Source organism: Pithys albifrons, chromosome 25, assembly GCF_047495875.1.
Source record: "Pithys albifrons albifrons isolate INPA30051 chromosome 25, PitAlb_v1, whole genome shotgun sequence".
NCBI lineage: Eukaryota > Metazoa > Chordata > Aves > Passeriformes > Thamnophilidae > Pithys > Pithys albifrons.
In genome coordinates, this window is record NC_092482.1 from 3,802,818 (window position 1) to 3,815,272 (window position 12,455).

At 52.7% G+C, this 12,455-nt stretch overlaps 1 protein-coding gene across 6 annotated transcripts in view; it reads right to left on the reverse strand.

Moving 5' to 3' along the window:
* TANC2 (tetratricopeptide repeat, ankyrin repeat and coiled-coil containing 2) overlaps window positions 1-12,455 on the reverse strand; it is a 216,432-nt gene that overhangs the window by 101,813 nt on the left and 102,164 nt on the right. For all 6 annotated transcript variants that reach the window (XR_011699673.1, XM_071577333.1, XM_071577335.1 and 3 more), the window contains one exon: window positions 191-339. Coding sequence is in view for 5 of the 6 variants with exons in the window: in XM_071577333.1 (XP_071433434.1) it covers window positions 191-339 (149 nt within the window). In the remaining variant the exon portion in view is untranslated. The remainder of the gene's footprint in view (window positions 1-190; window positions 340-12,455) is intronic.

Here is a 12,455-nt window from a genome sequence, read left to right on the forward strand (position 1 = left end):
GGAGATGCCACCAATGGATGAGGAGATGCCACCAATGGATAAGGAGATGCCACCAATGGATGAGGAGATGCCACCACCTCCACCTCAGCACTGCCACGGGACACTTTGGTGCCACGGAATCAGGGTTTGCCCACCCTCTCCCATGCCCCATGCCCATCCCAACCCATGCCAGCAGGGCTCAGGGGCATACCTGGTTCTCATCCTGCACCTCCATGCTGTACTGGGGCCCTGGCTGAACCTCCGTGACTTTCTCTCCCAGGAGGAAGCCCAGGCGAGTCATGAGTGTGTTCGCTGCCTCATCGACGGACGGAGGAGGTCCCAGCTCCTGCTCAGTGTCCCCTGGAGAGGAAGAATCAGAGAATCAGTTGGGTTGGAAGACACCTACGAGATCATCAAGTCCAACTCTTGACCCAACCCCACTGTCACCACCAGATCATGGCACTCAGTGCCATGGCCAAGCTCAGTTGAAAAACCTCCAGGGATGGGGAATCCACCCCCTCTCTGGGCAGCCCATTCCAATCCCTGAGCACTCTCTCTGCAAAGAATTTCTTTGTGATACCCAACCTAAACCTCTCCTGGCAGAGCTTCAGCTTGTGCCCCCTTGTTCTACTGCTGGTTACCTGGAAGAAGAGACCAACCCCCACTTGGCCAGAACTTCCCTTCAGGCAGTTCCAGACAGTGCTGAGGTCACCTCTGAGCCTCCTCTTCTCCAGGCTCAACACCCCCAGCTCCCTCAGCCTCTCCCCACAGCACTTGTGCTCCAGTCCCTTCTCCAGCCTCGTTGTTTTCCCTTCTCAGTTGGGCTGGAAGAGACCTCCGAGATCAAGTGCAACCCTTGGTCCAACTCCAGTCCCTTTACCAGATCATGGCACTCAGTGCCACAGCCAAGCTCAGCTGAAAAACCTCCAGGGGTGGGGAATCCACCCCCTCTCTGGGCAGCCCATTCCAATCCCTGAGCACTCTCTCTGCAAAGAATTTCTTCATGATATCCAACCTAAACCTCCCCCGGCAGAGCTTCAGCTGTGCCCCCTTGTTCTACTGCTGGTTACCTGGGAGAAGAGACCAACCCCCCCCATCCCGGCCAGAACTTCCCTTCAGGGAGTTCCAGACAGTGCTGAGGTCACCTCTGAGCCTCCTCTTCTCCAGGCTCAACACCCCCAGCTCCCTCAGCCTCTCCTCATAAGAAAACCAGGGGTTTTGCAGTGCAAAGCAAGGCTGGTTGCTTCCATTTTTCTTCCAATAAAATAATAAATAATTCCTGTACTCCTTTGGACAAATTACCTTCTGCTTCCAACCAGGCTGCAGCTTTGGAGACTAATCTGTCTTGGAGCTTTCCATGGATTTTGATTTATGCCATTAGAAATAAGCAGCTCCCTGCAATGTGTTTGTGCTCTGCAGGTTGATCTGTGATCAGAGGCCTTGGACTGGTGGCAAACAGCTCATAAATCTCTGACTTCAGCACCTGAAATGCTGACTCCAGGTTTGCAGCTCTTGCCTTCCAATTAAACACAGCCAAGTCCAGGTGGGGAGGAAGTTTCTCCATAAAATTATTAAGGAATAATTTTTAGTCATGGTTAGAAAAGGCATTTTTTTTCAGTAAATGTATCAGTGGGTGCAAAGGCAATGCCAAGGGAAGTGGCTTTGAAAGGTGATCACAGACAAGGAGAGGTGTGTTCTGTTCAGATTGTCCCATCCCTGTCCCATCCAGGTTTTGGAACACCCTGGGCTAGTGGGACAGGTCCCAGAGGGTGGCACTGGATGGGCTTTAAGGTTCCTTCCAACCCAAACCATTCCATGACCTATGAAACTAAAAGGAACAAGAAAATGTGATTACTCCTCCTCTTGAGCAGGTTCTTTCCTCACTATTTCTTTTGCTTCTGGACTGAATCACAGACTCATAGAATGGGTTGGGTTGGAAAAGACCTCCCAGATCATCGAGTCCAACCCTTGGTCCAACTCCAGTCCCTTTACCAGATCATGGCACTCAGTGCCACGGCCAAGCTCAGCTGAAAAACCTCCAGGGATGGGGAATCCACCCCCTCTCTGGGCAGCCCATTCCAATGCCTGAGCACTCTCTCTGCAAAGAATTTCTTTCTCATCTCCAACTTCAATTTCCCCTGGCAGAGCTTGAGCCCATCGTGCCCCCTTGTCCTATTGCTGAGTGCCTGGGAGAAGAGACCAACCCCCACCTGGCCAGAACTTCCCTTCAGGCACTTCCAGACAGTGCTGAGGTCACCTCTGAGCCTCCTCTTCTCCAGGCTGAACACCCCCAGCTCCCTCAGCCTCTCCCCACAGCACTTGTGCTCCAGTCCCTTCTCCAGCCTCGTTGCTCTTCTCAGTTGGGTTGGAAGAGACCTCTGAGATCATTAACCCTTGATCCAACCCTACTGTGATCACCAGCCCAGGGCACACAGTGCCCTGGGCTGGTGATCACAGTGGGGTTGGATCAAGACATGTTGGATTCTTTGTCCCTGGAGGTGTTTAAGAGGAGACTCAGAGCCACATCCAGTCCCTTCTCCACCTCCATTGTCCTTCTCTGGCCCCTCTCCAGCCCCTCAATCTCTTTCCTGAGCTGAGGGGCCCAGAACTGAACACAACACTCAAGGTGTGGAATCCCACTGGAGCAGATGCCACAAGAGGGTGGGATGGGCATGGAGAGCAGCAGAAGGTTCATGAAATTGGGGGTCTGGGAGGTCCTTTGGCCAAGTAGAGCCAAAGACAGGGCAGGCTGTGGCCAGCAGAGCTGCTGGGGATCCATGGATTGATCCATGGATGGACTGACTGATCATGGATCACCCCAAGGGGGGGTGGGAGCAGGGCTGGACCAGCACTGAGGTCAGTGCAGCTCCCTGGGGTGAAGGAAAACCTGGAATGAAGGAGAAAAAAACCTGGAGATGGAGCATCTCCACCACCAACCTGCTGAGTGCTCCTCACCTGCTTGATCCTGCAAGGACCATTCCAAACACCCCACTTAACTAATTACTGCTAATAATTAAATCCAACATTCAGGTATTCAGAAAGGGTGGAGATACCCAAGGCTTTCATCCACCTCTTTCATCCCCGATTTTAAACAATTCAGCAGATCCCACCCCCACACTTTGCAGCTCCTTCTGCCACCCTTTTAAGTTAATGCCTTTTTTTTTCCCAACTCAACTGCAAAAAAAAAATGCAAATTAGAAACGTTACAACCTGAGCTTGTCAAGCAATTTATACCCCCCCCATCCTTCCTCCCTTCAAAAAATTCAACCCACTTTAAACACACCGACAGTTCAGCCTGGAATTTAACCTGATTTAGGAGCAATTTTGGGGCGACCTGACAGTTCTTTCCCATCTTACCTCCAAACCCCCTCCAGATTTTGGAAGGGCTCAGCTCTGACACCCCTGCCAGAGGCAGCAGGATGGAGTTTCTAAAGGCTCAGAAATGCTCAGAGCATTCCTTGAAAATCAAAAGTATCATTTTCCAGCAGTTCTTGGGTTTGCTCTTTTCAAGAAACGTGCAATGGTTTTGTCCACGATGATTTCCAAACGGAGTTTCTTGGCCCCTCCTTTCAGCTGCTTCTTGCCACAGATTTCAGCTGCAATTGCTTACAAAGAAATGAGATTTTTCTGATGATTTCCTTGGTCATTCTGTGATTGGTTTGACGGGCACCATCATCTAATTGCAGATAAACGATGGAGGGCAGTGCCCCTGGAGACACCAACAATGAGCTGCACTCCAGGGAATATTTGGGCTTTAATGGCTCTACTTTGACTTCCAAAACCATCTGAAATCTATTTCAGGGAGTGCCTTAACAAGGAGAAATGGGGAACAGTTCCCTGAGTGGCACCATCCAGGAATTTACCTGAATATGAGACTGATCCAACTTTAAAAAAAAAAAAAAAAATCAAAAATTCTTAAATTAGCCAAGAAAAAAATAGAACAGGTCTGTGCAAAGATCCAGCACCTCTGGAAGGCCAGAAATAAATGATACCACTTTGGATTTTGATCTTCAATTACATAACTGCAGAGTTTCATCCAATGCCTTCCCCCTCTCCATGTGACCTCAATCTGTCCCCTCGTTCTGCACATCTGCTTTCAATTATTCTGGATACACTTGAGCTGCATTTGGAAAACGTCCTTGACCATTCCTGCACATCTCCCTAATCTCAGAATTAATGGAAGATTTTTTTTTTTATTAGTCTTGTTTACATCCAGAAGAGGTTTATAAAAATTTAAGCGCCGAGGGATGAAGGTTGTCCATATATAACATTATAAATGTCTATTTTTGTGCAGCCCTGGGGGTGGTTTGGACCCATCAGGACAAGAAGGACATGGAGAGGCTGGAGAAGGGAAAGGAATGGAGCTGGGAAGGGGCTGGAGAAATCCTGAAGGACCTGGGGGGGGCTCAGCTGGAGAAAAGGAGGCTCAAGGGGGACCCAGGGTGGTCATGTTGGGACTCGAATCCTTTTCAAGTCATTGGGAGTCAAAAATTAGTAACATAGAAGGTCAAAAATTCCTCTTAATGAAGCAGAAACTCTGCTGTGGTCCAGGAGGTGGTGAGCAAATTGTTCTCCTCTCTTCAGGTCCCCAAGAGAGGAGCAGACAGGACAGGGACACCACATGCCCAGGTGGCCAAGAAGGCCAATGGGATCCTGGCCTGGATCCAAACTAGTGTGGCCAGCAGGCCCAGGGCAGTGACCCTTCCCCTGGACTCTGCCTTGGGGAGGCCACACCTTGAGTGTTGTGTTCAGTTCTGGGCCCCTCAGTTGAGGAAAGAGATTGAGGGGCTGGAGCGGGGCCAGAGAAGAGCAACGAGGCTGGAGAAGGGACTGGATGTGGCTCTGAGTGTCCTCTGAAACATCTCCAGGGACAGAGAATCCAACATGTCTTGATCCAACCCCACTGTGATCACCAGCCCAGGGCACAGAGTGCCAGAGTGATCCCAGTGGGGTTGGATCAAGGGTTGGACTTGGTGATCTCAGAGGTCTCTTCCAACCCAACTGAGAAGAGCAACGAGGCTGGAGAAGGGACTGGAGCACAAGTGCTGTGGGGAGAGGCTGAGGGAGCTGGGGGTGTTCAGCCTGGAGAAGAGGAGGCTCAGAGGTGACCTCAGCACTGTCTGGAACTGCCTGAAGGGAAGTTGTGGCCAGCTGGGGGTTGGTCTCTTCTCCCAGGCACTCAGCAATAGGACCAGGGGGCACGATGGGCTCAAGCTCTGCCAGGGGAAATTGAAGTTGGAGATGAGAAAGAAATTCTTTGCAGAGAGAGTGCTCAGGGATTGGAATGGGCTGCCCAGAGAGGGGGTGGATTCCCCATCCCTGGAGGTTTTTCAGCTGAGCTTGGCCGTGGCACTGAGTGCCATGATCTGGTAAAGGGACTGGAGTTGGACCAAGGGTTGGACTTGATGGTCTCAGAGGTCTTTTCTAACCCAATCCATTCTAGGATTCTGTTATTCTATGATTTCATGAGCAAATTGTTCTCCTCTCTTCAGGTCTCCAGGAGAGGAGCAGACAGGACAGGGACACCACATTTCACAGCCAGGCTGGGCAAGAACAAAGAAGTTCTTGTTCTGGAGGCCTGGGGAAGGTGAGGGAGTCACAGCAACCAGCAGGACACCACAAGTCATGGGGTGGCTTTCAGAGAGCTGCTGTTTTCCCTCAGGAGCAGCTCCCCATGGCATTGCTCCAGCTCAAGGAGTTCACCCACCAGGACATGGAAATCAGGCTTATAAAATGATGGCAAAGCTCCCCCCAAATGCAACCACCCCACCTGCTGTGAACATGGAGGGCTTTGCCTCCAGGAAGAGCAGAAACAACCAACAGCATCCCAAAGCATGGTGGGGAAAGAAGAAGTGGAGTTGTTGAGTGTTTCCCCCAGACTGTGGAGGATTTGGGAATGAAGGTCTGAGCCAGCAGGAAAGGGGCAGCTCTGGTTGGTCACAGTGGTCACCAACCAGCACAGCCATGGGGAACAAGTCCACAAACCACCATCTCCTTCCCTTCTGCCTCGCTCAGCATCCCAAGGTGTCCACTCAGGACAGGCATGAACCCAAGGCAAGGCCAACTCCTAATTAAACTGTGCCTGAAGAGCTCCGGGAGCCAGAAGGGAAGATGAGGTTTGTGAAGACATTGAGAGCACTGCAAGCAGGAGCCCAAGTCAAAGGGGAAAAGGCTGGCACCACCAGTCAGGCTGGCACCACCGGTCAGGCTGGCACCACCAGGGCAGGTTGGCACCACCAGTCAGGATGGCACCACCAGGGCAGAGCTGGCACCACCAGGGCAGAGCTGGCACCACCAGGACAGAGCTATCACCATCAGTCAGGCTGGCCCCACCAGTCAGGCTGGCACCACCAGGGCAGAGCTAGCATCACCAGTCAGGATGGCACCACCAGGGCAGGCTGGCACCACCAGGGCAGGCTGTCACCACCAGTCAGGCTGGCACCACCAGTCAGGCTGGCACCATCAGTCAGGCTGGCACCACCAGTCCGGCTGGCACCACCAGGGCAGGCTATCACCACCAGGACAGAGCTGTCACCACCAGTCAGGCTGTCACCACCAGTCAGGCTGGCAGCACCAGTCCGGCTGGCACCACCAGGGCAGGTTGACACCACCAGGACAATGCTGTCACCACCAGTCAGGCACCACCAGTCAGGCTGGCACCACCAGGGCAGGATGGCACCACCAGTCAGGCTGGCACCACCAGGACAATGCTGTCACCATCAGGCAGGCTGGCACCACCAGGACAGAGCTGTCACCACCAGTCAGGCTGGCACCACCAGGGCAGGCTGGCACCACCAGGGCAGGATGCCACCACCAGTCAGGTTGGCACCACCAGGACAGAGCTGTCACCACCAGTCAGGTTGTCACCACCAGTCAGGCTGGCACCACCAGGGCAGGCTGTCACCACCTGTCAGGCTGGCACCACCAGGACAGAGCTGTCACCAGCAGGACAGAGCTGTCACCAGCAGTCAGGATGGCACCACCAGTCAGGCTGGCACCACCCTGAGACTGCCCCATGGTTGCCCACACACACCTAGCCCAGCCTGACAGTGCTGAGCAGGACCAGCACCCCCACAGGAGGAACCAGCCTGAAGTGATGCCCAAATCCAGGGTGCCAGGCAGAATCCTCCACCTCTGGCAGTGCTGAAGGGCCTTTCCCCCCCAAAAAAGGGACAATCTGGCCAGAATTGGGAATCATAACCAGTGAGGGCAGACAGAACTCCCGTGGCACTCAGGAAGAGCCTGAGAAACAGCAGAGCCTTCCCACTGAGGGGGCAGCACTGCTGGGAGGGCAAAGGGCACATTGTACCCTCCTGCTGAAGGTGGAAAGTCAACTGAACATCTCACTGGGGTGATCCTCTGGCAGCAGATTCCTTTGAAGACCAAGGGTAATAAATAGTTCTGAAGAAATTAAGCAGAAGGTGAGTGGGAGAGAGATTTGTTACCTGAGACCTAAAAAGGGTCAAAAATAATCCTTGGTAACTTTGCAATCTCATTTCTGGGTCTGAGACTGGAGACTTTGGACCTTTACAGAATGAATTAGGTTGGAGATAAATCAAGTCCTCTGACCTAAGGCAGAACTGGAATTGCTCCAGAGTGAAATTCCAGGGAAGTTCTTTGTCATTAGAAGGCCCAGTGACTCTGGTGAATGACAAAGGGACATTCCATTCTCAGCCAAGTCTTTGGCCCTTCCTTAACAGGTGATTTGGATGTATTTGGCCAATCAAGGGGTTGAAGATGGAGCCACTTGCAGAAGAGGTGATAAGAAGGTGTTTGAGGAGGAACAAGGTGTTTGAGCAAGGAGGGACAGTGCTGGAGGTCTGCCCTGGGCTGAGGGACCAGGACCTGCCACCACCCCATGGACCTCATCCCCTGGAAGTCCCTGAACTTGCCTAATCCTCCCCTTTCTCTGCAGCCAAAGCACAACGTTCTACACCCAAAGTGGCACAAAGAGTCATCACTGGAACACGATCCTGGAGCAAAACAGGTGCTCCAAATCCCATCCAGCCTGGCCTTCAACACTTCCAGGAATGGGGATGGTCTCAAAAGACAGAATTTAGAGGCATTCCTGCAAACCCCACCCCTGCAATAGTGACTTCAGACTGACCTAGGGCAGGATTAGAGACTAGGAATAAATCCTTCCCTGGGAGGGTGGGCAGGTCCTGGCACAGGTGCCCAGAGAAGCTGTGGCTGCCCCAGCCCTGGGAGTGTCCCAGGCCAGGTTGGACAGGGCTTGGAGCACCCTGGGCTGGTGGGAGGTGTCCCTGCCCAGGGCAGGGGTGGGATCCTTAAGTTTCCCTCCATCCCAAACCATTCTGGAATCCTGTGATTCCATGGAGTTGGAGAATGTTCAAAGCTGGGTTTAGAGGCAGAAATCTCAGAGCCCCTTCCAGTGCCCAAAGGGGCTCCAGGAGAGCTGGAGAGGGACTGGGGACAAGGGATGGAGGGACAGGACACAGGGAATGGCTTCCCACTGCCAGAGGGCAGGGATAGATGGGATATTGGGAAGGAATTCCTGGCTGGGAGGGTGGGCAGGCCCTGGCACAGGTGCCCAGAGAAGCTGTGGCTGCCCCAGCCCTGGGAGTGTCCCAGGCCAGGTTGGACAGGGCTTGGAGCACCCTGGGCTGTGGAAGGTGTCCCTGCCCATGAGTGGATGATCTTTCAGGGTCCCTTCCAACCCAAACCAGTCTGGGATTCCATGAACTGGAAGCCTCAGTGTGGGCTGCCCTTGCTTTCAAACAAACAACACCCTGGAAGAGGAAACTCCTCTGGCAGGAGTCACTCAACCAAACAAGAAATCTGTGACTTGCTGAGATGAGGAGGAGAAGGGGGTTCTCCACTGATCCCCCCAGGCTGACACTGCAGGGGCTGAGTTGTTGGGTTCAAAGTTACTCCCTGGCAAGACAGAAAGGCCTAAATATTCAATAAGCTGAAGTGTCAGCACAAAAAGCTGTTTCCCAACAGCAGGGAAACAAGAGCTGCTGCTTGAGGAGGCAAAACAAGACCTTGGATGCTCTGGGATCCACCTGGATGAGCTGCAGGAACCTCTGCTGCTCAAGTGTCTGATGTGAAACACCTCAGGGGCCACAACACTTCAAAGTTCTTCCCAGAAGTGGAACTGGGATCACCCCGAGCCTTTTCCCTTCCTTTTTGCCTTATTTTTCCCCCAGAGATGAACCCAAACTGTGGGTTATGAGGGAAGTTGGTTGTTCATGGATCACACCAAGAGGCTTCAAGAATATCATGAGATCTCCAGTAATTTAAATAACAGTTAAAACACAAGGCAATAACCTCTGGGATTCACATAATTTCCATTTCTTCTCCTGAGCATCTCCCCTTTGACAAGAGGACTCAACAAACCCCAAATTCTGAGCACAGTTCTCCAAACTCCACCATCCCTGATGGCCAAATGGATTCACACCTGGAATTCTACCAATGCCTTCAACATTCCTCCCTCAGAACCAGAACTCCAGACCAGACTGGAGCTTGGTTTTTAAGTCCAAGAGTTCATTCTGCAGCTGTTTCCACCCCTTGATTGGGCACAAGGAACCAGCCCCATCCTCCAGTGAGGACAGTCAATGGTTTCCATGGCAACCAATGGGCCAAATTGCTGCTCTCCTGTAATTAGTGCTCATCCCAACGATTTCCCATTCCCTTCAGGTCACTGGGCTGGGGAGGGCTGGGACAAGACTCAACAGTCAAACCACGTGTCAGATCATTTATTCCCTCTCCTTCCCCCCAGTCCACCCCGTGCAGTGTCACAGGGGCTGGACCAGGGTCCTGCTGCCTGAAATGTGGAAGAGGTTTGGGGTTTTTTTCACCATGAAACATCAGGGTTCCTGTGTTCCCTCTCAGAAAGGCTTTTCCCAACACCTGAGGAGGGTTTTTGTGTTGAAGGGATTGTGTAAAACTCAAAATGATGAAAGGAAAGCAGCACAAGCAAGAAGATGCAACCTCAACGACTCTTTGCCAAAGGAAGAGGAAAAGGAGCAATGAGATGGTCAATGACCCCTCCCTGCCATTGTGGTGGTTCTCAACTCCATCAGGGCTGGAGACAGATCCCTGCCAGCCTGATGTGCACCAAACAGAATCACAGAATGGATTGGGTTGGAAAAGACCTCCAAGATCACCAAGTCCAACCCTTGGTCCAACTCCAGTCCCTTTACCAGATCATGGCACTCAGTGCCACGGCCAAGCTCAGCTGAAAAACCTCCAGGGATGGGGAATCCACCCCCTCTCTGGGCAGCCTATTCCAATCCCTGAGCACTCTCTCTGCAAAGAATTTCTTTCTCATCTCCAACTTCAATTTCCGCTGGCAGAGCTTGAGCCCATCGTGCCCCCTTGTCCTATTGCTGAGTGCCTGGGAGAAGAGACCAACCCCCACCTGGCCACAACTTCCCTTCAGGCAGTTCCAGACAGTGCTGAGGTCACCTCTGAGCCTCCTCTTCTCCAGGCTGAACACCCCCAGCTCCCTCAGCCTCTCCCCACAGCACTTGTGCTCCAGTCCCTTCTCCAGCCTCGTTGCTCTTCTCAGTTGGGTTGGAAGAGACCTCTGAGATCATCAAGTCCAACCCTTGGTCCAACTCCAGTCCCTTTACCAGATCATGGCACTCAGTGCCACGGCCAAGCTCAGCTGAAAAACCTCCAGGGATGGGGAATCCACCCCCTCTCTGGGCAGCCCATTCCAATCCCTGAGCACTCTCTCTGCAAAGAATTTCTTTCTGATCTCCAACTTCAATTTCCCCTGGCAGAGCTTGAGCCCATCGTGCCCCCTTGTCCTATTGCTGAGTGCCACCCCTGACCAGACTCTCAGCATCTGTGCCCCAAAATATTCTGAAAGAGGAGTTAATCAAATGAAAAGATAATGTCATAACATACTTAGCCTTTGAACACAGGGATGAGGTGATAAATCACACCAAATGCAAGTGCAAACATTAATCTGAGGCAAAAGGCTGGGCCTGAAAGCACCATCCATCTCTGAGTGTCTCCAAGAGGTCTCCTGAGCACTCAGGAGTCAAAACATGTTGTAGCTGCCATGAATAACAAAAAGCAGCTCTAAGAAAGATGTTCTCATGACCATGACCAGGGGCCAGGGAGGCAGGAGAGCATCCATCACACAGGCTGGGGCAGGAGTGGGGGAAAACCCACACATCAAACTGAGTCAGCAGAACCACTGCAGAGAAGGTTTAACAGCTGAACAACTCAGGGTTGAAGGTCAACTCCTGCTCTTCCATGTCATCCCCCTCGGAGAGTGATGGAGACTGAGGGGTGTCACCCTCAGGGTCTCACTGCCTTTGGAAGGTGGACAAGGAGGACACAAAGGTCTCTGCTGAGCAGAGTCTGAAGGTTCAGAGCTGAGATAAGGAGGGAGAATGGATTATAGAATCATGGAATCAGTTGGGTTGGAAGAGACCTCCAAGATCATCAAGTCCAACCCTTGATCCAACCCCACTGTGATCACCAGCCCAGGGCACAGAGTGCCCTGGGCTGGTGATCACAGTGGGGTTGGATCAAGACATGGTGGATTCTCACTCAGTGCCACATCCACAGAATCACAGAATGATAGAATGGATTGGGTTGGAAAAGACCTCTGAGATCACCAAGTCCAACCCTTGGTCCAACTCCAGTCCCTTTACCAGATCATGGCACTCAGTGCCACGGCCAAGCTCAGCTGAAAAACCTCCAGGGATGGGGAATCCACCCCCTCTCTGGGCAGCCCATTCCAATCCCTGAGCACTCTCTCTGCAAAGAATTTCTTTCTGCTCTCCAACTTCAACTTCCCCTGGCAGAGCTTGAGCCCATCGTGCCCCCTTGTCCTATTGCTGAGTGCCTGGGAGAAGAGACCAAGCCCCACCTGGCCACAACTTCCCTTCAGGCAGTTCCAGACAGTGCTGAGGTCACCTCTGAGCCTCCTCTTCTCCAGGCTGAACACCCCCAGCTCCCTCAGCCTCTCCCCATAGGACTAGAAAGGATTAGAAACCTTCCAAAGGCTCCTTAAGTTGCTGAGTCACACAATGGTTTGGGTTGGAGGGACCTTAAACCTCCCCCAGTGCCACCCCTGCCATGGGCAGGGACACCTCCCACCAGCCCAGGGTGCTCCAAGCCCTGTCCAACCTGGCCTGGGACACTCCCAGGGCTGGGGCAGCCACAGCTTCTCTGGGCACCTGTGCCAGGGCCTGCCCACCCTCCCAGGAAGAAGAAACAAGGAGCAACTTCTCCACCAGCACCACCGCAAGGCAAAAAGTGCTGGACTGAACTCTGAACAACCACTGGAATTACACAAAGATTCAGAGAAACCTCCATGTGGCAGGACTGGGTCTCTCAGCCCTGAGATCAGCTCAGTTGGTTAAAACTTGGTTGTAACAAGGCCAAGGTCATGGGTTCAATCCCCTGTATGGGCCATTGACTGAAGGGTTGGACTCGATGATCCTTGTGGGTCCTTCCAGCTCAGAACAGTCTGGGATTCTGTCTATGAT